Source organism: Salmo salar, chromosome ssa27 (assembly GCF_905237065.1).
Source record: "Salmo salar chromosome ssa27, Ssal_v3.1, whole genome shotgun sequence".
Classification (NCBI taxonomy): Eukaryota; Metazoa; Chordata; class Actinopteri; order Salmoniformes; family Salmonidae; genus Salmo; species Salmo salar.
This window is the reverse complement of record NC_059468.1, coordinates 9,953,636-9,980,510: the sequence shown is the minus strand read 5'-3', so window position 1 is coordinate 9,980,510 and position 26,875 is coordinate 9,953,636. Positions and strand designations below refer to the sequence as shown.

Sequence of the window (26,875 nt, the reverse complement as noted above, 5' to 3'; positions counted from 1 at the left end):
GTAGGGAGAGCGAAACACGACACCCCTAGAGAGGAAGGGGGGCTGGGGGTTGAGAATACGGAGTGAGTGGAAAAATAAAAGTCTGTAGAAAGAGAAGAAGAAAAACGTGGTTCCATACTCAGATTGAGAGTTTTTCATGCGATGTTTTGACTGCTGGAATGACGATGTGGAAGATTCGACCATGCAACATTTTAATGCGGCTAAACTGATTAGCTAAAGAATTATAACAGTGTTACAAGGCATTCCCCCACTATCAGCACGACGGACTCAAAGTTCAACGCCATTCAGTGCTGACGAGTGGGTTTATACAAAGCTAGAGCAACATTCGTCTCAACGGTTTGTGAAAAAGAAAATACAAAATAAAGTTAGGAGCTCAAAAGTAACTAGGGAACAGTAGGGGGCCTGGGGGGTTTAGAGCGCATGAGAACAGAGGGGTTTAGGCTAAGCTTAGAAACGGAAAAGTTTTCAAGCCAGCGAGGAATTTTTCGATTTTAATTTGTCAAGAACAACGAAGGCTGGGGTGTCCAATACCACGCTAACTAACAACCAAACGGGAAACTTTCTGAATTGACCAGAGTCACCATGAAAACCCCGGGGGACACGGGTAAGTTACGATAATGATTGCGGACCAACTATTGTCCGAATGGAACTCTGTGTTCCTGTTGTTGTCCACTGGAAGTGCTTGATACTTTATGGCGCTCGACTGGCGGTTGTTATTGTTTCACGTTACAACACAATCACAACTGGATCATTTGGTAATGGAAAAATGATCACTTTGTAATTATGTACCCTTGTGTGATAACAACGACCAATGGTTATCGTAAATAACTACTGATTTAAGAACTCTGCGTAATGAGACTTTGAAAACCCAGATAGGCTAGGGCGCTAGGCTAATTAGCTAGCTGATTGCCGCAATTTCCTACTCGAGTCCAAGCGGAGCTAGCTAACTCGTCGTGGAAAGTTTGTAAAATAACCACGAAAAACCATTTGCTCATACCACTGTCTATTGGTTAACAAACAGCTTACTGTATCGGTGTCTGATAGCTAAGTTTACTTGGCTATTATTCCAGCTAGTTAGCTAGCTAACCAACTTTCGAACTTCCAAATTTGACTAGCTAGCTAACCAATTCCCCAAAATGGACATTCCTGGCGAGTAACATTTAGCGTTAGCTAACGCAACCTTGCTTACGCTATCTAACGGGCACAGACCTGTTGATAAAGTTTGTTTATTTGTTTGGTTATTTTCTCCAATACTTAACTATTTACCAGGGTTGCTAGTTGGGCATGCCAGGACTCTCATTCGACATTTAACATTTAACCACCGCAACGTCATTTAATTATTTCCAGCACAAAATCAATGTCTACATAATGTGTGAACTGCACATTTCTACGTGTTGTAGAAACACATATGTGAAAAAAGATAGTTACAGCCGATTACATTAGGTTAAACACAGATTCGCGATGACGTGGGGAAAAGAAATACCCACCCTCTGACTAGAAACGTTGCAGGCTTTGAAAATCAAATTTTTTCTTAACTTTTAATCCTACCCTGTGATGTCAGAGAAACATTTTTGGGGAATCTTTATCTTTTTAAACCACATCATATAAACGTGCAATTTTCACATGTGTAGTAGACACTGATATGGTGCTGGATATAATGAGGTTGAATTCATATTTTATTTTATTTTCTTTATTTAACTAGGCAAGTCAGTTAATAACAAATTCTTATTTACAATGACGGCCTAGGAACAGTGCCTTGTTCAGGGGCAGAATGACAGATTTTGACCTTGTCAGCTCAGGGATTCGAAATAGCAACCTTTCGGTTACTGGCCCAATGCTCTAACCACTAGGCTACCTGCCGCCCCAACTCAGACACAACTTTTATAGGGGGGGGCACTGTCTACTGGTGTCCTAGTAACTAGTTACTGGTGTCCTTAGTAATGTTAGTACTTGTTGCTAGCACCTGCCCTCGCTGTAATGTTAAACAGAACTATGGGAAAGCAGTGCTCGGCGAAGGACACTGTCTACCGGTGTCCTAGCTAGCTACTGGTGTCGCCCCTGCCTGTTTCGTCTCTTCTTCTTCTGTGGGGTTTATCGACGGTTGACATCCAATGTTATGGTGCATTAACACCACCTACTGTACTGGTGTCTCCCCCCTGTTTTCTGGAGTCTTAGCTTTAAAATGGACCAATAGCCCCGAATAGCGTGCCGCAATCACACTCTGAGTAGGTCTAGTTGGCAAGATCGATTCCCACTCTGGTTGAATAAAAATAAGTGCATTGCCAGTGAAATCATGTTCACATGCATTAAATCATTAGCGGATTATTCCATTCCCCTCCCCCTAGTCTTGGGTACACCCACACATGAAATAACTTATTTAGAGTATGGGAATGTTTTCCATATGAGTTGGTTGGCTAGAAATATCTGCTCTATGTAGGTGTACCTTTTCCCCCACCTCATTTGAGCTACACCTCTCACTTGGGACATGGCTTACAATTTGTCTCACACTCACAGAAAACATTTATGCTTGATCACACACTATTTTTCCATAAACAACTACATTTCTGAGTTGTCCTGTAATGTCTAATGAACCAGAAAATGGTGGGATTTAAATTAAGCCTATTTGGAATTCTAGGAGATATTGCTTTATATTTGCCACAACACAAACACGCATCCTGTCACACTGCAAATATTACTGCAAATATTACACTATATTTTGAAGAGTATGGACACCGGGTGCGAGGTATCCTACATACGGGATGTGGGAGCTGGGAAGCTGAAGGGTCACTGTAAAATGGGGATTTTGTTTTCATACACCAAATGGTATTGTGGCCTTGGGCCTTCAGTCAGCACCCACCCAGGATCCTCTAACATGCAGGAATCCAGGTATCTTTTACTCCTCTGAAAAGAGAGATTGTGGGAGGAGCAGTTGTACACCCCCAGGGCAGATTTAGTGTTCCTAAGTAGTTTTATGGCATGCACTCATTGGTTCAATTTGTTCCTGAATGCTTCACATCTCGGGAATCCATCTTGTAGGCTAAGCCGCTGTCCTCCCACAGCTTTGTGTAGCAACTCCGTTGTCTAATAACTGGATCATTATGGTGTATGGGAGTTACTTTATGCTACTCTTCATTAGTATTGTCATGTAGACTGATGCCAACATTCCAGGAAAATATCATTAGCATGAATTTGTTTCTCAATAGGCAATGGTATTCAGGCACATATTTATGTTGTAGATTATAGAATGTCACGTAGGCCTACATGGCTCTCAAATCCACATGATAGAGACTGAAGTCCAATGTATAGGCCTATAGTACATCTGTTTGTTCCATTCTGAACATTGCACGCTCCTGGCTGACTCTGGCCCAGGTGAAACAGCTCAAAGGTGCCTTTGGCATCTGTCAACGGCACTGGGATTCCAGTTCTATGGGTCACACTCCACTCGCATCCTACCAGGATGTGAGCAGTCTGGGCTGCTAGCTCCTAATTTTCCACTTGTGTTGCTCATTATATCAACAATCCGCCACATGTGCGACGTCACAGCTGTAGCCGGGCACTTTTTGTTGTCTTCTCCAGTGTACGAAGTCAAAGGACCCATACATTAGCAATTAGCCTGCACAGGCCACTGCAAGTGACTGCTGGGGGTGCTCATGTTTGTCAGTGGGAATATTCAACATTGTTCCTGTCTGCATTTAAACAACATGACGGTCAGGAAAGCAAATTAGTAAGCATAGTGGGTTGAAATTGGCCTAGGCTATAAAAGAGAGGCTTTCTCAACAGCATATCCCCAACATGTTGACTAGGCCTAGCTGACAAAGTAATGGATCAATGTTATTGAAAACCCTTAATAAGCAGGTTATGATGGTGTCGTCAGATTGGCAACCTGCACCATCGCAAGTGAACTCCGTACTCTGACCCGTGATGACGGGAAGATATTTTTTTCCTGGAAATGTGCTTTGGTTATTACCTCTACCGTGAGGAAAAGAAAATACACCAGGCCCAGGTAATACTGGTAAAACAAAGGCACGCGTCACAGTTCATTACCCACTGAATACAGTAGACTATTTGTACTACTACAGTAGGGTTGCTCCCCCACCCGGCTCCATGCTTGAAAGGCTCCTGCCGTGTAGATGAAACGCCGGGGTAGCCCAAGTGGAACCAAAAAATAGTCGGGCCGCTGAGCAGATAACATGTCAGGGCCTCTATCTGTGAACACCTGACAGGATGCAGAGGTTCCGCCTTCTTCACAAACTCTGAGAAGGAGCTTGATGTGACCAAACCAATTTAAGTCAACTTGGGTCCATTTTACTCTCGAAGATAAGCATATCTTTCTAGAACGACATGAGTTCTTATGCTTACGTGGTGCGCTTTTCTCACACATTTGAAATTGGTTGAACAGACTGTTTTTTGTTGTTATTGCTTTCTAATCTAGCCGTTTGGTCTTCAACTGACATTCCGAAGGTTTAAGTCTAGCCTAAATCAAACAGGCCTTATCAGTGAAAGATCAACTTTGTCAAGTACTATGTCACAAGGTTTAAGGACAGATTATGTATAAGGTTTTTAAAATCTTCAAAATCATTACCAAACCCCTAATCTAAAATACAGAATTGAATATTTAGCATAGATATGCTGACTTTTCTCTTCTGAGCGGAAATGTTCCCATCAATGCCCTTGGGGCTTCACTTAATCAGATGGTACAGTTGTGTTAGTCACTGTGTCAAAGTGACCAAAATGTCTGACAAATATCAGTTACAAAGTATAATATTTGGTGCTTAACAGATCTGTACATACAGTTTTTCTAGTAAAATGTTTTTAATGCGAACGTACTGTTGGACAAAATATTAACACATCACGTCATTCACCCATGGCCATCTGTGTCCCAGTGTGTAGCCAAGCTGTCAAAAGTGCAGGTTGCTCTGTCCTGTGGCTTGTGGACGGAGGGGAGCAGCCTGGGTGTTTTGTCTGCTCCAGCCCTGGGTTTGGTGGGAACCCTGAGGTTCTGTCTCGCCGGTGTCTGTCAGAACTCGCTCTGAATCCCTGCGGCTTTGGCTTTTCCACATGAGTGTGTGGTAGTGTGTTTTACTTCAAACTAAATGTTTGTGTTAGTGGTGTACTCTGTGATATTCTAAAGTGCATCTCCTTGAACATGGGCGTGTGTGAAGGCTGAACTGGTGAGAACGCTGCGGCGTGGACCCCTCCTTTCTCACGCTACTTCACACAAACGTGACGACTTGCACCCGATTCTTCACCAGAGCAAGATCAAAGCAGGTAAGGTGTGAAGAAGGAGAAATCTGAAGGGGAGGCTGTTTACAGGCCGTGACAGAACAGAAGGGAATCTCAGCCTTGTTCCTGTTTGTCATCAAATGGTTCCATCTTATCAGGGGAGGTTTAATTAAAACTCCTTCAGTATGTCTGTTTTCTCCCTCAGTCTCCTCTCCAGTTGGTAAGCTTTACAGCCAGAGACCACAGCTCACAGTTAAATAAGCGGCACATTTGTTTTTTTCCCTAACTCGACTGAGAACCCCCCCAGAATGTCACCAAGGCTCTTAAAAAAATATATATATATCTTTTTTAAGATCAGTTATATAACTTCTATCAGACCGATTGTAAGTACAAGAGCTAGACTCGGGGTAATGAAGATTTACTCTGCATTTATGTGTTCTATGCTGAACACACAACAGTTTATTACGGGGGCCAGACCCCCCACATACCAGTTAAAATGCTGACGTCTGTGTTGCATTACATACACAGACCCACTACGCAGACACACGCAGCACACTCTCAATTCTCACGCTAGTGCTGATGTTGGTTGCCATCTTTGTGGTGACGCCACATTGACTCCCTCTTATATTTTTACGCGCCCAATTTAGTCTGAGGAGGATCCAGTGCTAATGCGATTAGGACTTGGATTTAACCGAATTAGGAAAATGTGAACACTGAGATGGTTAAAATGGCCACCTCGGGCCTAGTGTTTTTGCATAGTGCCTATCATCAATCACAAACAAGTAGATGTGTTGCATGCCCCACTAAAATAAACAATGTAGCTTTCCTGAAGTTGATGATTTGCATACAGCCTACATTTAGGGCTGGCACAATGACCGTGTAACCGGCGGTTATGGATGACGACCGTCATGAGATTAAAATACTTCTTTTTTGGGGGTAGGTGGAATGAACGGCTTACTGAAGACAGGACTGCTGGACTTTGGTGCCATTGAGTTTGTTTCTGCTAAAACAGACTCTACAACTTAACGACGTTACACATTACAGTAAGCCTGTATGCAGACTGCCTGAGACCGATCTGTGTAAACATCATTAATGATGCCCTGATATTGACGGCTGACTGTAGACGGGACGGCCGGGCTTTGGTGCCATTGAGTTTGTTTCTGCTGAAACATGGACTTTACAACGTGATGACATTACAGTTACCCCTATATGCAGGCTGCCTGAGACCGATTTGTGTAAACATCATTAATGACGCCCTGATATTGATCACGGCAAATAAATTACAGCAAAATGCTTCCATATAACCTAATCTGTTGGGTATTAATATCAAGTCAATTTGAAGCTAGTTCTAGATCATGAGAGGTCTGAGTAGAGGACTTTGAGTGAAAGCACAGTGTACTGCCACCATGACTCAACTATCACTAATGACTATGAAGACTTTTTGTCTCTATGGAAAGATGGAAAATTGAAAGATGCATTAGCCGTCAGTGAAGAGATTGGCAGCTTCAGTTCTGACTGATTTATCTCGTTCCCTTGGTTTGGTGGTTTATTCTGGGCTGTGGTGACAGCCGTCGGTTAGGGGAGGGAGCCCTGATGTCGACTGTGCGCTAATCTCACAGCTGGAGCCACCAAGTTGTCATCAGCCGCTGTCTGTGGTTGTGGAGAGAAATGAAAGTAAAGACTGTCTGGAGACCTAACCTCAACACAGAACTTTGTAAACGGGGCAATCTATCCGTTTCTCTGATTCGTCCGCCCATTTCCAGCCCCCTTTCCACTGCGTTAACCCACCCTGGCCACTTTTTAAAAAATTTTATCGCTTGCATTTCCTTGATCTCCTGCTCTGTCTAGGCCTACGTCTTGATCTTTCTCCCACTGACTTTCTGAATGTCTCAATGTTAGCTCTTTGTCCTCTCTTCCATGTCACCTTTCTCACTCCCCCTCACTTTCTCCTGCTCTGTTTGCTGTTACTTTTCCAGAATCTCTCCCATCATCCTGCAAGTCTTGGTGTTTTTGCGAACTCACAAACCTGAGATTTCATACGTCTTTGAGTGAAGTTTGTAGCGTGTGCCATCTGACGAATCGAAGAGACAGAATTGGCTTAGAAGAAGCCAGACACTGCTGCTGTCTCCAACAGAGCACAGGCCAGACCCCTAATCTGTGCTGCCTGGATGCATAGCCGCGGGAATATGTTTGGGGTGGGGGTGCTGCTTTTTTGTTGTTGCAGACTTTGGGAGGGGGTTTCAAGAAAAATAACTTTGCCCGCCCTACAGACAGCTATACAGGTCTGCTAATACAGGAAGTAAAGGCCCAGTGCGCTACTTTTGGGAGTTCTTTCTAAACAAAAATAAAGTATTACTTTCTTATTCCGATGTTCTTTTTTCAGGGGATGCAGCACCCTCAGCACCCCTACTTCCCACTGCTATGCCTGGATCCCTCTGAGTTCAGAAGAAGACTTTAGTGCCCCCCCCCTTGCATCTCCCTCCTTCGCAGAATGATCCAGAATAAGAATCTGAAGACAGCCAGGAGATAAACTGTGTGCCTCAAATTATAGGACAAATAACAGGGGAGCAGGGGATAAGATATAACAGACTGAGATGTGTGAAGAGTTAAGACAGTGGAACTTACTTGCATTTCTCCCCATGGAGTGCTTGTGATCCCTAGTCTGCCACCAAATATCCTGCACCAGAAGCCAGGCCCCTGTACCACCACCAGTGACTTGGGCTCAGACGACTGACTCGGTCTGTCACCCACAGTGGGCTGAAAGGACCAGCTGTGCGAACGGGCCAATCTTGGTCCACCCCACTGGGAGGCTGTCTGGACTGACCAGTCAGAACCCACTTTCAGACCACTGCCCTCTGGATAGACTCATTTCCAAGTCACAGCAAGGATGCTTGTCTATGAGGAAAAAGCCAATCAGAGCTGACTTCTTTCAACAGCATGCCCCACTTTCTGTAGGCAGAGTTACTCTCTGGAGTAGTGGGGATTTAGACAACACATGGTCGTCCTCTCACTTGGACATGACCTGATTTTGTCCAGGGGTCTTGCACATTACCCTGTTAGTACCATCCCAGAGCATGGAGGGAAAAGCCTGCGCTAAGCCCGGCTCACCCAGCCGACCCCTCCATGTCCCCCCTGATCACTTCCAGGTCTTCTTCAGGTCACTGCCTCTACTCTCTACTCAGTCACATGGTTCACAGCGGTCTTAACGGTCAATGGGATGATAAAGCTTAGATTAAGGATGTGCAAATACCTCTCAAGTGGATTTTATTTTGCTATTCTACCATCCTCTTAACACTAGAACCGCTGGCCCTCGAGGGACCCCCCCCCTTCAAATGAATGAGCAGTCATTCTGACTTACAACATTCTAACAGTGTAATTAATACATTTCATATATGCTATCGCAAAACTAATAATTTGCCTGTGTTTCTAAAGTTCTTTGGTAATATTGGAGTGTATATATATTTCAAATAACACAATAGCATTTTCATTAGTATGTTACTGTAGGCTATAAGGCACGGGTGGGTGTGGTATATGGCCTATATACTATGGCTAAGGGCTGTTCTTAGGCACGACGCATCGCGGGGTGCCTGGACAGAGCCCTTAGCCATGCTATATTGGCCATATACCACAAACCCCTGAAGTGCCTTATTGCTATTATAAAATGGTTACAAATGTAATTAGAGCAGTAAAAATAAATGTTTTGTCATACGTGTGGTAAACCACGGCTGTCAGCCTATCAGCATTCAGGGCTCGAACCACCCAGTTTATAAATATATACAGTACCAGTCAGAAGTTTGAACACACCTACTCATTCAAGGGTTTTTCTTTATTTTTACTATTTTCTACATTGTACAATAATAGTGAAGACATCAAAACTATTAAATAACACATATGGAATCATGTAGTAACCAAAAAAGTGTTAAACAAATCAAAATATATTTGAGATTCTTCAAAGTAGACACCCTTTGCCTTGATGACAGCTTTGCACAAATAAAGTGTAAAATACATTTTATTCGTGCAGTGCCATTGTTACAACAATGAAACAGAAAGCATATGTGTTGGAATGCAGTAAGAGCTTCTTGTTATAAAAAATATAATAACAGCCACCAAGAAATGTGCTCTTTGACACGTGGTCAAATGATTACAACCTCACTTAGCCTAAACATCATTATAAGCGCCAAGTGTGTTTGATAAATACTGAAAATCAGCACAAAAGCAATAATGGCATCATCATGAATGTGTTGATTATGACAGCAGTCAAAAAAAAGTCAATTATTGTCAGTTTGTCAGCCAAGTAAAGCATCTTCACGCAATAGCATCAGTTGGAGCATGCCACATAAACACCCAAAGCTGGTGGGGGCACCTGCTCTGCAGGTCTGGAATTTTGTGATTTTAGGGGCAAGGCTATTTGGCCTTCAAGAGGTGCCCAATCTGGCACCAAGGCCATCTGCCAGGGCAACCAAGGACATCTGCCAGGGCACCAAGGCCTTTAACCAAAATAGCCAATTTAAATATATTTTAAAAACACTAGCTAATCTGTAAAGAAAAATGAAAAACCTATGTAGATAAATCATTTGCCTGTCGAAGTGTAGGTGATAAATGCATAATGGCTACGGCCTCACATGTCCACACCGAAGCTGACATGAGGGAGGCGCCAGAAAATTTAGTCAAACAGACTTTTCATTTTATACATATATGCTTAATGCCAGGCCCAGGGGTGTGGCCTGAAATGATTTGGTGGGTAGGGTTTGTAGTAGCAGCAGCAGCAGCAGCCCCCTGCATAAGTCTACTGGTCACTCTTTGTTAGGAGAGAAAGGCCAGTGCCTGTTGCGCACAAAATCACACTCCTATGAGCGGAGGCAGAAAACATTTTGAAACTATTTAACCATAAATGTAATTGTTTAAAACCTGGATGTTTTTTTTGTTGTCATTTCGTGAGGCATGTCTTACCTTGTTTCAAAGTACATTAGCCAAATTCCAAACATAGGCATGTCAAGGGAATTATTTTAGAAACACTTCCTCATGTGCCATTGAAGCCAGTAGGTTATTTCTCTCACGTTCTATTGGTTTTCAAATGACTTTATTTTGTTGTCCAGCAGCCATGGTCAATCCTAGTCATATTATTAACACGTGGTAGTTGGTACATCCTTAGGTCTGCCCTCTTCCTAAATGTCTAAAGGATATTTTTGTCTCTGTCACATGAAACCGCTCGCATTTGCGGTGGGCTTTTTGAGAAGCGTGTTTTCTCGCTAATTGCATTTTGGAACATTTGCGTGTGTAGCCTACTGCCGTGTGTCCATTGCTGTGCTTATAATGTGAAGAAGTAATAGTTTATCAACATTTTAAACGAAACTTTCGGATCTGTTACATCAGACTCGTTGCTTTTAAAAGTTTGTTTGATGTACAGTGGTTATATGAATTTGGGATCTATCGTCCCGCAATGGACCCAGAGTCTGTTTGGAATCTTTGTCTTTATTTTTGTCACGTAACGACAAGCTGACCAATAGAATAGATAGGCTAACTAAACTTTTGTACTATGGGGGATAGTAGATTGACGCAGGCTAGTGATTTTGCTGTTCGTTACTCATCTTGTTGGCCGAGGAAAAGTAAATGTGGACAGTCCTTCTAACATCAATGTGCACCTCGGGAATTCGATAAGAAGGATGCGTGCTGTTGCATCCCAATGTGTATGTCTTGTACTTCGGAGCTGCGATGCCTGAGAAGGACACGATCCTTCTCAGGGCATAGCCTTAGAAGACTTGAGATATCTGAGAGCGCAATGTAAGTGAGAGGTAGCTTCGGAGCACAACGATTGGCAGCCAGGAGATGAGAATTATAATTATTATATTCAGGCCAAGGGCATAACGGCCAATTTGGCCGCAAGACATGGCATTTTTTTAGGGGGGCATTACGGCCACACAAGGTTGCATCCACGGCGATGTCGGGCGACGCTGCCGGGAAATGTGAGGCCTTGCTGCTCAGTGTGCACCGTTCTGGCTTTTTTGGGGGGGCTCAGAATCAGAAGAATAATTATCAGAGATGTCATGATTCATTTCTTCCCCACCCTCTGAGCATTTTCATTTCGATTTTGTAGCACCTCGAACTGAGCATCTGCATCCATTTGTCTTAGTCTTGTTGCCATTGTAAATGACGCACGCTTTCACTGTGTACTCCGAGAATACTGATAAGGCTGCTTAGATTCAGTGGACTGATATAGGGTACATACCATTTGAGAGATTATAATTGGAATAGGTCAATACAATAGAATGGCCCGCCCTGTTCTTCATTCACAGTTAGTGATTACATAATTACATCGTTCGCTTCTCCTCGCTCTTCAACTCACCCATTCTCCCCCATCACACTTTACTTCATTTATTTAATCTGTTACGTGTGAAATTTAGTTTTGGTTCCGTTTCGAGGCAATTATCAGGGTGATTATCGACTTGGCACGGCGTCTTCAACTTCCAGGAGAAGGGGAGCAGGCTCTACTGTTGGGAGGAGGAGGGACAACGGGAAAACCATTCAAAAAAATGACATGCCATCCTAAAACAGGTTGTAACTCCAGTTCTGTTTGTGATATTAAGATTCTAACAATGACAGTGTGTTATATAGACGTATTTAGGAAAATGGAAGGGGGCATGACTTTACAAATGCCAGATTAATACATTCCAAATGACTGCTTTAGCGGTTCTAGTGTTAAGGGTCAAGCCCGGTCAAGCAATTCCTAATTGGTTGAGGTTTACCAAAGATTATAACAAATACTTTATAGTGAATTATGAGTGTTGTATTAGTTGCTAATAATATACGCACAAATCAAGTTTATTATGGAGATCAACTCCATTTCCTAACCTCAGGTTTCCAAGACTAGTATTTAGGACGTCTGTCCCAGGGATCTATTGCTGAGCGTGGAGACTGATCAGGGCCTGCACAGGCGTGCGCATAAACACTGGCTCTGTGTCCTCTCTGCACGGGACACGGCACTCATACTCGACAGTCCTCACATAGCAGGAAAATTGGCGCAAACACGCGTCTAACCATCTAAGGCTGATTTTTAATCACAGCTTGCACTGCGCGGAACTCCCCAAGACGCGTCTGGTTTCTGTCTGGGCAGAGTTGGCCGGCGCACCTCGGGATCCATTACACCGTCGCAGTCCAGCCCCTACGACTGTCCAACCACCGTCGTGTTCTAACTTGCTTTCATCTCGGTGGCGTTGACATTGGCAATTGTTGATGTAAAGATGAAGGTAACATATCGAGGGTCTGCCGTGTGGTGGAGTGGCGTCTTTGTGAAGGTACTGCCATGACAACACCACACCACCCTGTCTTTTTTTGTTGTTGTTGGCTGCTACATTGCTTGGGGTCTGGTGCACCTGCATGGTGGCTGCTGGATGCATAAACATCCCAGAACTTAGTGCATAGGGGGCCAATCACACACAGAACACACAACCAATGTATAGCTTATTCCCTTTGCGCCTTATATCTTTGGAAAGGCCACACAGCCTAATACACCGTTTAAAAAAAAAATAATGTACTTAACAGCCAGAGAGAAATTTTCCGATCTCTCTTCTGGTCTCTTTCACAGTACTCTGTGCTGATTTTAGTTTTTCATGTTTCCCTCCCTTTACCGCTCTCTCTCTCTCTCTCTCTCTCTCTCTCTCTCTCTCTCTCTCTCTCTCTCTCTCTCTCTCTCTCTCTCTCTCTCTCTCTCTCTCTTATGTAAACAGTTGCTTTCTAGAATCGGGAGAGGGGTGAAAGTTCATGTGGTGCACCTGCAGCTCTGACTGGCCTCTTTGATCTACATCAGGGTGTTTTTCCTACCCGGGTCCTTAGCCCCTCCTACACTTGATCTGTTTTCTTCTGTCTTCTTCCTGGGTTTTTAAGTTGCCCCTCCTTGTCTCACTATTAATGCTTCCCCCTGTACTCTTGACATTTTTTTTTATTTCATTTAACTAGGCAAGTCAGTTTAAGAACAAATTCTTATTTACAATAACGGCCTAGGAACAGTGGGTTAACTGCCTTGTTCAGGGGCAGGACGGCAGATTTTTACCTTGTCAGCTCGGGGATTCAATCTAGCAACCTTTCATGAGTTGGTGTTGATGGCCATGTCTAGGATAGGGAACTATTAGCCCTCAGGCTAGCATGAGTCAATGTTAGCGTCTACCTTTTTAGCTACAAGAAGTTTTAGCACTTACCTTGTTTTATATTTTTATTTGTGTGTGTTCACCCTCTCAATGCACCGTGGCATGTCCCCGTTGAAATTCAATGGAGGGTAGTCCAGTGGTGATGGACTACTCACTCGGAGAACAAGTCCGTGCCCCCTCCTACCTATCTCTGTGTCCAGGCAGCCGTCACTAGCAGACGGAGGCTGACCTTTTCCTCCAGCTAAATATAGAGCCAGCAAAGAATAGGAGGAAGGGAGGGAAAAGGGGGGGGAATTGATGGAGGGAACATGGTGAAAAAGAGGCGACGGAGCCCCTGGTCTCAGACCAGCAGGCGTTCAGGACAATGCACGCGATGACTATCTGTTATTTAAAGCTACTATTATAAACACATGACGTCATAGGGCCGCTAACATCAAGTAGCCGTATTGAAATCCTCGTATGAGAATGGTTCTCGTTCAGAGATCCTATGTTTCTGTTGGAAGGGAAATTCAGGTGCCTCGAATAATGGTCACACACTCTTGTGGTAGGCCTAAAAATTCACTTTTCTTGTCCCTACTCCTTCAGTTCTTTCCCTTAGAGACCCAGGGAAAATGGTTGGACAACTGTGTCTTCTTACTGACCTCATAGACTTGATGTTCGTTGGATCATTATGGCCCCGCTACATGACTCTCCCAGGTATCAGCACACCACACATGGGAAGTAACCATGATCGTGTTTATCCGTGTGTAATTCTATCATAGTTACTGTCACCCGCAGGATCAGCAGCAGGACCACTGGTAGTGAGCACAGCAGAGCAGAAGACGGGCTTGTAATGGCTGTTATGCTGTGTGTGCGCACATCCGTCTAGGGAGGAGCAGCGTTGTGAGTGTCAGTGATTTGAGTTATGAGATTTGCTGTATGTGACGGACGCTACAGTGAATGTCTGTGTCGGCTAAGGGACAGCAGAGTAGAACCGCGACCTTTCATCAGTGAAACCACAGATGACAAGTTATCTTTTCCTGTGATGCCTCCTTCTCTCTGTCCTCCCTCGCTCATTTTGTCTTTTGCCTCTTTGTCTCCCCCCCCAAACACTTTCTGAACTTTAGATACCTTTTTAATTGAATTACAGTTTTATGTTCGTTGTGTTTGTGGTGTTTGTATTTATAGAGCTAAAACTTCCTGTTGCTAAGCAATGGTGTCAGAGGGAGCGAGGGAAAGAAAGGGATGGCAGCGAGGAGGGGAAAGGCGCGCTCCATGTGAAAGCTGAATGACAAACAAGAAGAGGCCATGAGTCAGCACTGACGCACGCTCAGTGGGCATTGCTGCTATTTGTGTGTGTGAGCACTCTGCTCCCACACATGCACCCACTTTACCTTTTCTGAACGTGTGTTTGTTCAATTTGCTCACGCGCTCTCATTTTATCTGCTCCTGCCGGGCTTTACATGTGCTTTGACACCAGCTTCACCAGCATCTGCCCAAGTGGCACAGACGCTAAAGTGGCGCCATTTGATTTGGCCGCTCCTGTCGACGTTGTGGGAATTATACGCTTATGCTTTAGGAGCTGTGAAGCGTCGGATAGCCATCAGAACCATTCACTGTTTTGTTCAGTTCAGACGAGACAATTGAAATAGTTCAATGGTTTAGCCTGTTATCCCTATCCTATTACTCTGTGTGAGTCACGTGTCGAAGGCTTTTAACTGGGCCACTCGCAAAATTGAATCTTCCTTCCTTCATACAAAGAGTTTTTTAGTGACAATGGGCGTCGAAGTCCCTCTGGTACAGCAGCATTTGACCTGGAATGACGGTTTATAGTGACAATTGTGGACTTTGGCTCAACAGGTGGTTCAATGGGGCAATAGGGTACCAGTTGTCGGTATTGCTGTTTGTGTTCTTATCTCGGTGTTTACTCTAGTATTCTAGATATGATGTCCTTCTGTTTTCTATTATAACATAAATACCTCTGGTATGTATACCGTAGTGTGGTTTTATCTGTTGCGTTGTGCCCATGTGTTTCTCCGAGGGCGGTTTCTCGGCCTGCTTCCTAGAGCACATCTGGTCCTAATGAGGTGTGTGTGTGTATGTATGTATGTGTGTGTGTGTGTGTGTGTGTGTGTGTGGGGGGTTATGTCTCTGCCTGGCCTTGTGTTGAAGTGGTGTTGAGTCTTTAAGCACAACCTACATCTCTAAAACACATACTTGCGTTCTCTGTTCTCACATGTGTCTAATGCTCGTTATAGCTTTTATTTTGTCTTCATACTCAAGGCCGTTTTGATTAACGATAAACATGGAACTGATACGAAAGCACCAGGCCTGTACAGCTTTGATTTCAAACTCAAACAAATTTACCCGCCCCCCAAAAAACAACATTTTTTTGGGTTTTTGAACACTGATCCCAGTACAGCTCTGTAAGACTCTTTCTTTTTTTTAATCCAAAGTGACTTGGTCAATAATCTACATGTGACCCACGACCCACAAACTCTTTGACGACTCTCCACTACCAGCCTTTCCCTGTGGCCTCTGTTCTTCGCTCCACCATCCCCAGCATTAGAACACTACACCTCCATCTAACCCCCTTTCTCCTCCTCCCCCCCCCCAGGGTTTGCCTTCCCCGACTGGGCCTACAAGCCCGAGTCGAGCCCCGGCTCGCGACAGATCCAGCTCTGGTGCTTCATCCTGGAGCTGCTGCGGAAGGAGGAGTACCATGAAGTCATCGCCTGGCAGGGCGACTACGGAGAGTTTGTCATCAAGGACCCCGAAGAGGTGGCCCGACTGTGGGGCGCCCGCAAGTGCAAACCGCAGATGAACTACGACAAGCTGAGCAGAGCGCTTAGGTAAGAAAGGGGAGCAACTATCGACTCGACTTAGGGATTCTGGGTATTGTAGGATGAAGAAATGAAGTGAACGGGGTCTCTCTTGCAAAAGAGATTTAATCTAAGTGTAACAAACCTGTGTAAATACAGACCTGAAGTGGGGGAACCTGTAGTCATAGTGAGTTACAGTGTGTTTAACCTTTTGCTCCAGCCTAGCTCTAATGCACCGGACTCAACTAATCGCTGTTATTAGAAGACTGTTTTTAGCTGATTTAAGATGGGCCAGACCAATGAGGGCTCTGGAGTGCCCCCACCGTTTGTTTTTCAAAGAGAAAGGGAGGAGAGCAGAGGAGAAAGTGGGAGCGTGGTTCATCACGACTTGTTGATCTCGGATGTACGTCAAGGTCCCTCGCTTTAACGTGGCCGCTCATTTAGACAACTTTGTCTTTAGAAACACACGCTGCAGAGCACACGTGGGAAGCTGAGAGCTTTTATTTAGTCCGCAGTCTGTTCTCACTCTCTTTCTTTCGCTCACTCACTCAATCTCACACACACACACACATCACACGCATATCTCTGGCTGTCACACACTTAGCAGCCAGAGCTGGCCACACACTGGCTTGTCAGCGTCACCTTCATGTCGTAGGTTGGTGTGGGTCAGATAGTGCTCATCCTACCAATGACTCGTCACAGCTGCTTTCTCTGCCAGTCCTCCTCCATCCCATCTGCGCCTTGGCGGTTTGTTTCTATGGTGTACCAGTCTCCTCGACCGGTCTGACCTAACGTCTATGGTACTTTCTTCTGTCATAAAACTCTTCGATGAAAGAAGCTTTTAAGTTCTGAAGGAATTGAAATATGGCAATGTTCTTCCCTCATTACGGTTTAGGATTGGATTAGGGGCTGCTTGGGCTACGGAGTGTGTGTGTGTGTTAGTGTTTAGAATGTACTTTAAAGCTGTGTCATAGAGGCAGTAGTAACGTTAGCTCTTTGTTTGAAGTGAGTTCAATTGTTCTTCAAAGCACCGTAGAGCAAGCTTGAGCCCTTGTGTGTGTCTGCATGTTTCTCCCATCTCTCTCTCTCTCTCTGTGTGTGCGCTTGCGTGTGTCAACTCCAGTAAAGTCATTCACCGTGTGTGTGTGTGTGTGTGTGTGTGTGTGTGTGTGTGTGTGTGTGTGTTCCTGGCCTTTCCCCCACGTGTTCGAGTGCTCTCTCTGCGCCTGTGAACATTACGTTCCAGTCCAAACCTGTCTCCACTTCACATCTATATCAAAGTAAGCACTAGGCAGCCTCCTCCTATCACTGCCATTTAGCGTGTGTAGGTGGGAGCCCTCTACTCATAGTGGTGGCCGCTGCAATCGGAAGAGGCCCTTCATCCATTGAGTCCTCACTGTGCCAGCGTGAGAGGTTCAGCAGTGAACGAGCTAGAGCTAGCTACCTTTTGGTTCGGTGGCCACAATGGCTGAGGACTTCCTTCCACTCCTAGTGCAACAGAAGTCCTTAGACTGAGTCCCTGTGTGTTCATTTGGCCATTGTTTTGTAAAGGTTCGTCTCATTGAGGTGAACCATATCCTGCAAGAGAGACCTACTATTCTCCAGTGTGTGTGTGTGTGTGTGCTCATTACGTTTGGTATTGTCATGGTTACTGCACATAATGATACCCTTTAGATCAGGGCTCTCCAACCCTGTTGCTGGAGAGCTACCGTCCTGTAGGTTTTCACTCCAACCCTGTTGCTGGAGAGCTACCGTCCTGTAGGTTTTCACTCCAACCCTGTTGCTGGAGAGCTACCGTCCTGTAGGTTTTCACTCCAACCCTGTTGCTGGAGAGCTACCGTCCTGTAGGTTTTCACTCCAACCCTGTTGCTGGAGAGCTACCGTCCTGTAGGTTTTCACTCCAACCCTGTTGCTGGAGAGCTACCGTCCTGTAGGTTTTCACTCCAACCCTGTTGCTGGAGAGCTACCGTTCTGTAGGTTTTCACTCCAACCCTGTTGCTGGAGAGCTACCGTCCTGTAGGTTTTCACTCCAACCCTGTTGCTGGAGAGCTACCGTCCTGTAGGTTTTCACTCCAACCCTGTTGCTGGAGAGCTACCGTCCTGTAGGTTTTCACTCCAACCCTGTTGCTGGAGAGCTACCGTCCTGTAGGTTTTCACTCCAACCCTGTTGCTGGAGAGCTACCGTCCTGTAGGTTTTCACTCCAACCCTGTTGCTGGAGAGCTACCGTCCTGTAGGTTTTCACTCCAACCCTAATCTAGCCCACCTGATTCCAGTTGTGTGGTTGATAAGCTGAACCAGGTTAGTTATAACTGTGGTTGGAGGAGGGTAGCTCTCTAGGAACAGGGTTGGAAACACCGGCCTTAGATAAATAGCAACACAATTACATAGTAATAGATACTGCATGTCTTTTTTGGGGGGGGTTCTGTGTATCACACTCAGTAGGACCACATAATGTGTTGTCATTGTGTGCCACTGAATGTATTTAGTCCTTATTTAACCGTGTAAACCTTGACCCCCACAGATATTACTACAACAAGAGAATCCTCCACAAGACCAAAGGGAAGCGGTTCACCTACAAGTTCAACTTCAACAAGCTGGTGCTGGTCAACTACCCCTTCATCGACATGGGCTCTGGTCAGTACTCTGTCTCTAGTCTGGTTGGAAATCCACCTGGAGACCATCACTGGCACAGTTTTAAGGATACTATAGATGAGTACGTTGTAAGTGTCCCATCATTTTGGAAGTCTTAAAGCATTTCCATAAAGTCCTCATACGCGTTTACTGACGTCTGATCGTTGGGAGATTTGATTTATGTATCTGTTCAATTCTAAATGTATTAAAGACTAGCTACGCCAGTACAGATCCCTAATGTGCCTGAGAACCTACCACATACTAGCGCCATTTTGTTGTGGAAACGGCTACAATGACTGACAGGTAATGACGTGCACTAAATGCTTAAAATACTCATCCATCTCCATCAGGTTTATGTAGTGGGGCGATGTTTGCATATCGCATATTTGTTTATATGCTTCATACCAAGTGTTTCCTCTTTTTTGTGTTTTTTTCAAGCCCTGGGGCAGTAATCACAGCCACATAGTGTAAATAGGGCACACTTGAAGCCTGATACCATGTGACATAGCTGTTGCATGGAGTTTTTATTATACTCCATATGCGAAGTGGTCTGGGTTTTGACATGTTTTGATATAGTGGTCACACACACCCATGCCTCTCCGACCTTAACTCACTCAGCGGTTTTAGGAAAATGGAGCTACCCGACTCGTATTTGTGATGGCAAAAAGAACGACTTTCCAATATTTCATTTTGGCACGGGCGAGGATGCCAAGAATTTGTTGTGCTCCACAATTTGGTATCGCAGGGCAGAAAAGGGTAATGTAACACGTGGCCAGTGTGAGCAGTGGGTTTTCTCTCTCTGTCTCTCTGTGATTCTGTGCACAGTAACTTTTACTGTCACTCACCTGCTTTTTCTGACTTTGTTTCACTTTGGCTCTGATTCTCCTTCTGTCACCTATTGCCTCACACTAACTGCTCGCTCTCTGTGTCTCGCACTCTCTCTCTGTTTCATTCCTACCCTCTCTAACTCACTTGTCCTGTTCTCTCTCTCCAGGTAGGGGAGTCCCCCAGAGCGCCCCTCCCGTGCCGACCGGGGGCAGCCACTTCCGCTTCCCCCCCTCCACCCCGTCCGAGGTGCTCTCCCCCAATGAGGACCTGCGCAGCCCGGGCGTGTTCAGCAGCGTGGCCCGCCGTATGGGCCGCGGCTCTGTCTCCGACTGCAGCGACGGCACCTCCACCAATTCTGAGCTGGAGGAAGGCGTGGGGGGTGAAGATCGTGGCGGCGTGGGCCCTGAACGGGCGTTCCGCGGCCTCCTCCACCCCCGCCTCTCCCATGACTCGCTGTTTCGTGCCTACGGGGGACCCGGCGGGCTAGGCCGTCCCCCGCCCGGCCACAGGGTCCACGGTGACCCCATGTCTCCATTCCCTGTGTCCCCCCTGCCGGGCCCTGGGGGCCTCCTGGGGTCCACCCTGTCCCCGACCCTGTCCATGACCCCTGGCTCCCACCTGCCCTACACCCCGTCCCCCTCCCTCAGCCCCATGCTGGGCTCCCACTTCTCCTTCAACCCGGACGACATGAAGCGTTACCTGCAGGCCCACCACCAGAGCGTCTACAACTACCACCTCAGCCCCAGAGCCTTCTTCCACTACCCCAACATCGTGGTCCCCCAGCCCCACAGGCCCTCTGCCGCCCCTGACAAGCCCATAACAGCCCACCACCATGCCCCGCCCATGCCCCACTCCCATTCGCTGCACCACCATCAAGGGGAGGAGCACCACCCCTCGCCCTTCAAGTTCAAGCTGCAGCCGCCTCCGCTGGGGCGTAAACAGAGGGACTGCTCCGCGTCCTCTACCGGTGGGTCCTCCTCCAGCCTAGGCTCCTCCTACGCTGCTTTAGGGCTGCTCTCTAACTCCTCCTCCTCAGTGGGCCCTCCCAAAATCAAGGTGAGCCAATCACTAACCAGAATCAAGGTGAGCCTGACTAACCCCCAGTTTAATGTAAAAAGAGATGTGCTCATCAATGACTCCTCTGTTGTCTCTTGTCTAGGTGGAGCCCGTCTCCGACATCGAGTCCGATGAGGAGGTGGAGGTGACCGACATCAGCGAGGAGGACGAGCTGCTCGACGACTACGAGGGCGACGTCTTCACCCCCCCTCATCCCACCAATGGAACCGCCCCTACTGCCATTACCAACCTGGGCGCCATCGCCGCTGACGACCTGGATGAGGACGTGTTCAAGACCCCCGCCGCCCCTCCCATGGGCCCTCTGACTCCCTCCCTGCTGGGCCTGAAGAGCGAGCCAGGCCAGGGACCTCCCATCAGCCCCGGCGGCACCCTCTGTATCCCCCTCAAGCTGCGCTTCAAACGCCGCTGGAGCGAGGACCAGAAGATGGAGGCCGATGGCGAGCGCGAGGAGGCCGAGGATAAGAAAGTGCGGGCGGAGAAGGAGGTGGTGGAGGAGCCGGCAAGGAGGGAGTCAGAGAATGGGGAGGGGCCAAGGAGAAGCCCGTCCATGAGTCTGGGTGCTCCTCCGGCCCAGCGCAGGGCCAGCTCCGAGCTGCAGAGAGCCACAGCCCAGCTGTCTCTGGAGAACCATGGAGCCTGTTGAGGCAGGGATACACACACACACACACACAGAGAGACGATCTCATGCCCGTACCTACATACACACACTCATATAACCAAGCTTACGCATATACACAAGTGCCTGTGCGGAAGGCTTTTTTTTACTCTCATTTTGAACTGATTTAATACTGAACATTAACACACAGCTCAACATGCTGTGACTGAGACACTAAGGATGGCCATTAGATATCCCCTCTAAACAGAAGACCCTTCAGGGCCTAGATCCAGGATCCATCCCTTAGACCTGAACGCTGCCTTAAGGTGCCTCCATCTCCCCTCAGCATCTCCTCCCAGTAACGCCCTTAGCTCCTTAGCCTTTTATGTTGCATCAAAACAGATGGGAGAGAGTCCCTTCAGACCCGCTCTCCCAGACGGACCTTAATGTCGCTGACACTGGGGGGGTGACATCATGACAATGCCTTCTATCTTCAACAGACTTGAAAAGAGATTACAGAAGTGCTTGTCTTGACGGGGACCTCGTACCAACTCTTGTCAACTTTTCCATCACCTTTTATGACTGGGAAGGGATCTCAGGATTCAAAACAGAGACCCCCTTGTCCGCATATGTCTAATCATAACCTCTTCGACAGGGACTGACTTAAGACTGAATTTCTGTCTGAGTGAGCCCTCCTTTTCACCAGACGCTCTTTGATAATCGTCTCTCCCCAGACTTGAGCGTAGGGACAAAAACCATAATGGTGTGCAGATCTATAAAGGACGTGGATGGACTGACTGGAGCACCCCCCCTGTCTCTTATGGCCTTCCTGTCACTCAAGTGTTGATTGACACCTACCATGGCAACAATGCCGTACCCAACCCAACCAGGCCTTAATGGACAGCTTTTGGGGACCCTACAAGACTTTTGCACAATCTTATAAGGAGAGAGGATCGAGGAAATAGGTAGTTAGTCCGCGCTTGGAATGGTGTTGAAATATTATCTTAGAGGTCTCGTCCTTTCCCCTCATTTAAGCCGCTCCTGTTTGTCCCATAGAGAGTGCCTCAAAAGAAAAAAAGGACCGCATTTGGGGAGATGCGGTGGGGCATTTGCAGTGAACGGAGGGTTAGAAGTACCTCTGTATATACAATGTTCTTGAACTGAGACTGAAATTAATAGATTCTCCCCTCCCTCCCCAAGAAAGTACACCATGAATGCGAGTACCGAGCTGATAACAGGCAACTTCACAAAGCCTTTTTTAGTGACATTTTAACTTTTGCCCGTTTTAATGAACAAACCGGACAAATTGAGATTGTGCCTTTTTTAAACTGACAGGTGACTTAAAAGGAATTACCCCTGCCAAATAATGTGCTCACACTCTCCCACACACAATGTTGTTCCCTGACATTCACACTCATGTAAACAAGTTTGTCATTGTTAACTCACATGGTACCTCCCCACAAACACACACACACACACACACACACACACACTCTGTAGAAGCCTCAAGAGCATACCGTACTGAAATTAGTTGGTGTGGCGTGGGAACAGACTGCATACACGAATTGCCACTTTGCCTTATTTTTTTTATACCATTTAAGAAACAGATGCTGAATAACGAAAACCAATACTACACATATTTTATTTGAATATATTAAATACAAATGTTATATTTCAAAAAAAGTATAATTTGACATGAATCAGGAATTGTAATGGTAACTATATGTTGGGCATATATGAGGGAGCCCTCTTCTCTCCTTGCCCCTCTTGACTGTGGAACTGCATTGAAAAGGGTCCTTGTGCAAGAGGAATCGGAACAAGGTTCTATTTGTAATGTAAAAACAAGTATTCTGTTTGGGGGTTGAAGGGTGGTGGGTGTAAAGGGACAGTAAATTAACAAATAATGGAGAAATGTTAGATCTTGGACCCTGAACCTTAGCTTTACGACCAGGCTCACCCCTTCTCGACACCCCAAATGCTCCTGGGAACACAGGGACTAGGAGCCTTTTGATGTCTACTGAACCCGCCTTTTGTCTTGGACCATGAAGTATACTAGGAGAATGCATCAGCAACACTCCACCACCTACCTGTGTGTACATATGTGAGGTAGACCTGGTCTGCTGAGAGGGGTGTAATGCGTAAATGCGGCTAACCTAGAGTAAAAGGAAGGTGACATCACTAGCGACATGATTTCTCACCCCTGTACTAGTCCCTCTGGCTTTGTAGATGCTTAACCAGAGAAACCACCATCGCCCACGCGGGATATGACATCACAAAACCTCGGAGAGGGACTTCCCGTAATCTGAGAAGACGCTTTGCAGGTGTCATCTACTGCGTTTAGGCCCCTCCAGCTGGGTAACACAACAAGATCCAGGCCAAAATAAGACTTGCCCAGAGTTTGTTCATAGCGCTAGTGTGGCGTGAGTGGGTGTCTAAGCAGCTGTTGGTGTTGCCTTAAGGCGTCCGCATGCTTCCCAGCAGAAACCGTTCAGAAGAGTTTGTGGATACATTATGACAACATTTTGTTACGTTTTGGACTTCGGTAAGGTTTTTTCAGCTGTTTGGGCACATAACATTTTTTCTCGAAGCAAACCGACATCAGTAGCTGAAGTCTATGCCCCTTCTTCGGTGATTGGTCAACAGTAGGGATTCTTCAATAAAGTCTTAGTTGTCATTCAAGGAGAGACAACTCATTTTCATGCACATTTTTTTTTGTTTAGAAATACTGCACCCACTTAGTTAGGTTTAAAATTGCGCGACTAAGATTTTCTCTGCAAAAACGTCAATTAATTACATATTTCTTGAATTATTCTGACTATTTTGAGGAAGTGTATACTGGCTACGGCGTCTCAAAATGGACAAACCGTACTATTGCCGCTTTTTTTCTTGTTTTTCAAGCGAATGTCTTTAAGGGAGTACGCGAACACAAGTCATTCGGTTCGGCACCAGTCAAACAGAAGCATGCTGATGCCTTTAGCCACCCAGATAGTCTTTTGTCCCGCCTTGCACTGTAACTGACAGCTGCCTTAATTGTTGCTTAGAAATAAAAATTAAATCACCATTCATTTTTTTTTCCTACTATGTTGATACTTTTCCCTCAATATCATCATTGCTGTTTATTTTTCAAAATGTATTATTACTGTCATTATTATTATTATTATTATTATTAACATGATTTACTATTTGATTATTTTGTACTCCTCTGGGCCTACCTCTTTTCCATGGCTATTTGAATCTCATGAGTTTATTAGTGTGTTATTTTTCAGTATGTATTTTCCAGACAATGACAACTCCTCCATCTTACTATTATCTGAACTAAAATAGTAGTTATAACTTCAACTAAGCTGGTTGTATTTGTAATTGTGGACACATGGAAAAGAGGGGCTCACATAATCCTATCACATTACCTTCGTTTTGAAATATTTTTGGGTCTTGTGTATATATATATTATTTTTCACTTTTGGGAGGACTCTGTGAGGAAAAAGATAATGTATTATTTGAAAGGTGACCATCTCTCTCCCTCTATCCTCCCTCTCTCTCTTCTTTCACTCTTCTCAGCGGTTATTTAACACTCAAACTGAGAGATGAGACTCCATGCCTTGAGGAAGCGTACCTCCTGTTTCTCTTGTATTTTTCACCCCTTATTTGTAATTAAATTGTAATCAGGGTTCATTAAAACAGGTGAAAATTGACAAGTGTCTGTGTTTTTTTAAAAGAGGACTTACACGTGAGTTTATTACATTAGTTAGTCACTTCAGGGCAATGCCTTTCTACCTCATCCTCCTTAGCTGTACTGTTTGAGCAAGTTTCATGTCGCCTTGACATGTTTTCTGCTGTGAATGTGTTTGTCATAGATATAGACTGAACAAAAATATAAACGCAACATGTAAAGTGTTGGTCCCATTTTTCATGAGCTGAAATAAAAGATGCCAGAAATTGTCCATATGCACAAAAAGCTTATTTCTCTCAAATGTTGTGCACTAATTAATTTAAATCCCTGTTAGTGAGCATTTCTCCTTTGCCAAGATATGCCACACCTGTTAGGTGTCTGGATTATCAAGAAGCTGATTAAACAGCATGATCATTACACAGGTGCACCTTGTGATAGGGATAATAAAAGGCCACTCTAAAATGTGCAGTTTTGTCACACAACACAATGCCACATATATCTCAAGTTGAGGGAGCATGCAATTGCCATGCTGACTGCAGGAATGTCCACCAGAGCTGTTGCCAGAGAATTGAATGTTAATTTCTCTACCACAAGCCGCCTCCAACGTTGTTTTTGAGAATCTGGCAGTACGTCCAACCGCCCTCACCACAGACCATGTGTAACCACACCAGCCCAGGGCCTCCAAATCAGTCTTCTTCACCTGCAGGATCATCTTAAGACCAGGCACCCGGACAAGTGAGGAAACTGTGGGTTTGCGCAACTGAAGAATTTCAACTGTCTCGGGGAAGCTCATCTGCATGCTCGTTGTCCTCACTATGGTCTTGACCTGACTGCAGTTCGGCGTCGTAACCGACTTCAGTGGGACAAATGCTCACCTTCGATGGCATGCTTGAGAAGTGTGCTCTTCACGGCTGAATCCCGGTTTCAACTGTACCAGGCAGATGGCAAACAGCGTGTATGGCATCGTGTGGGCGAGCGGTTTGCTGATGTCATCGTTGTGAACAGAGTGCTCCATGGTGGCGATGGTGTTATGTTATGGACAGGCATAAGCTAAGGACAACTAACACAATTGCATTTTATCGATGGCAATTTGAATGCACAGAGATACCGTGACGAGATCCTGAGGCCCATTGGCATGCCATTCATCTGCTGCGATCACCACCTGTTCCATTCCAGCATGATGATGATGCACGGCCCCATATCGCAAGTATCTGTACACAATTCCTGGAAGTTGAAAATGTCCTAGATCTTCCATGGCTTGCATACTCACAAGACATGTCATCCATTGACCATATTTGGGATGCTCTGGATCGATGCGTACGATGGCATGTTCCAGTTCCCGCCATTATCATTGTATCCAGAGCGACTTACAGTAGTGAGTGCATACATTTTCAATATCCAGCCGTTTCACACAGCCATTGAAGAGGAGTGTGACAACACTCCACAGGCCACAATCAACAGCCTGATCAACTCTATGCGAAGATGTCGCGCTGCATGAGGCAAATGTTCACACCAGATAGTGAATGGTTACATTTTTTTTATTTTTTAGGGTGTCTGACCAACATGCCTGTATTCCCAGTCATGTGAAATCCATAGATTAGGGCCTCATATTCATATACACTGAACAAAACGAAAACAACTTTCTAAGATTTTACTGAGTTACAGTTCCTATAAGGAAATCAGTCAATTTAAATTGAATCAAATATTTATGCTGTTAGCTAGCTTCACAACTCCGTTAACAATAACGTTGTGTCTTCATGTCGAGGTTTGTGCAGATGTAACTTTTCTTATATTTTTCTCCTGAACAACCTACAATGGCCATCTCACAAATTACTCTCGTGACAGCCATTGCAAAGTATGACTGGAACAAGTAATTTACAGTGCCTTTAGAAAATTTTCATAACCCTT

General features: G+C 45.5%; 1 protein-coding gene across 1 annotated transcript; it reads left to right on the top strand.

The window, feature by feature from the left end:
- On the top strand, window positions 1–24,989 carry LOC106588416 (ETS domain-containing transcription factor ERF). Its single transcript, XM_014177368.2, has 5 exons — window positions 1–604; window positions 15,961–16,195; window positions 18,688–18,800; window positions 19,792–20,681; window positions 20,785–24,989. Exons 1-5 carry the CDS (start codon window positions 583–585, stop codon window positions 21,343–21,345), a joined length of 1,821 nt encoding a protein of 606 aa, XP_014032843.1. The 5' UTR covers window positions 1–582; the 3' UTR covers window positions 21,346–24,989.
- The last annotated feature ends 1,886 nt before the right edge of the window (window positions 24,990–26,875 follow it).